The 1338-nt window shown below is 29.8% G+C and overlaps 1 protein-coding gene across 1 annotated transcript in view; it reads right to left on the bottom strand.

The window, feature by feature from the left end:
* LOC108578472 (alanine--tRNA ligase, cytoplasmic) overlaps positions 1–1338 on the bottom strand; it is a 6422-nt gene that overhangs the window by 4508 nt on the left and 576 nt on the right. Inside the window, exons 3-7 of the mRNA XM_017941820.1 lie at positions 1110–1298; positions 863–1008; positions 563–754; positions 207–497; positions 17–126 (exon numbers count right to left, since the gene is read on the bottom strand). Of these exons, the coding sequence (XP_017797309.1) occupies positions 17–126; positions 207–497; positions 563–754; positions 863–1008; positions 1110–1298 (928 nt within the window). The remainder of the gene's footprint in view (positions 1–16; positions 127–206; positions 498–562; positions 755–862; positions 1009–1109; positions 1299–1338) is intronic.

Genomic DNA, 1338 nt, shown 5'->3' with positions numbered 1-1338 from the left:
AACGGAAAGTATTTACCGAGAAGATCTACAACTACATTGACCAACGACCCGAAAAATCCGGGTTTAGCATTCAATTTTTCCGTTGCATAACGTACAGCACGTCTCAAAATTCTCCGCAGCACATAGCTGAATATTTGTTAATGTTAAAATTAATATGATAAAATATAAATTAGGAAAGAATGAACAAATAAGTATACAGAACTCACCCTCTGCCAGTATTATCTGGTACACCTCCATCTGCAAGAGCAATTGTAATAGTTCTTGCATGATCTGCTAAAACTCTATATGCCATATCTATTCCATCTTTATCATCTGTACCTATCTTCCCTTGATAAGGTGGTGCTCCTGTGCCTTTTTGTATTGCATCAAAAAGTGGTACAAATAAATCTGTATCATAATTTGCACGTTTATTCTGTATAACTGATACTAATCTTTCCAAACCCAAACCACAATCAATGTGTTTTTTTGGTAATGGTTTCAAACTTCCATCAGACTCCCTAAAATAATGTGTAATATTATACAAATAATACTTTACTTATTCTATTTAGTATAAATTACTTACCTATTAAATTGTATAAATACAAGGTTCCAAATTTCTAAAACATCTGGATCATCCTGATTTACTAAATGTGCTGCATTTCTATTACCAATACGGTCATAATGTATCTCACTACAGGGTCCACAGGGACCTGTTTCTCCCATTTCCCAAAAATTATCTTTCATGCTTCCTGGTAATACATGACTGGTAGAGAGTCTAAAAAGGTAAACAAAGTTATTTACAGTGTTCTTCCCTAAAAAATATTAGTAAATATTTTTACAAACATTATGAGTAAATATAGTAACATAATAAATGTTTAATCACCCTAAATCAAGCCAAATTTGTTTACACTCTTCATCAGGTTTTAAATTATTCTTTTCATCTCCTCCAAAATAAGTTACATACAATTGATCTTTTGGTAACTTTAGTTTAATAGTTAAAAATTCCCAGGCCCAAGTACAAATCTCTTTCTAAAAAATTAATAAAACAATTTCTAAATAATTAATTAAAAACTTAGAAATTGTAATAATAATCTTGCAAAACATTATGCATTATATGATTAGTGAATTACTTTAAAATAATCCCCAAAAGACCAATTGCCCATCATTTCAAAAAATGTATGATGATAAACATCTTTTCCAACATCATCCAAATCATTATGTTTTCCTCCAGCTCTGATACATTTTTGACTGTTAACAACTCTCACTAATTTTGCCATATCACTATTAGGATCCACTGTCCCTAAGAATATTGGTTTAAACTGAAATAAATTACAATAAATAAATAAATAAAAAATATCT

This window comes from Habropoda laboriosa, unplaced genomic scaffold (assembly GCF_001263275.1).
Source record: "Habropoda laboriosa isolate 0110345459 unplaced genomic scaffold, ASM126327v1 scaffold38, whole genome shotgun sequence".
NCBI classification, from domain to species: Eukaryota; Metazoa; Arthropoda; class Insecta; order Hymenoptera; family Apidae; genus Habropoda; species Habropoda laboriosa.
The sequence above is the reverse complement of the archived record's forward strand: the minus strand, read 5'-3'. Positions and strand labels throughout refer to the sequence as shown.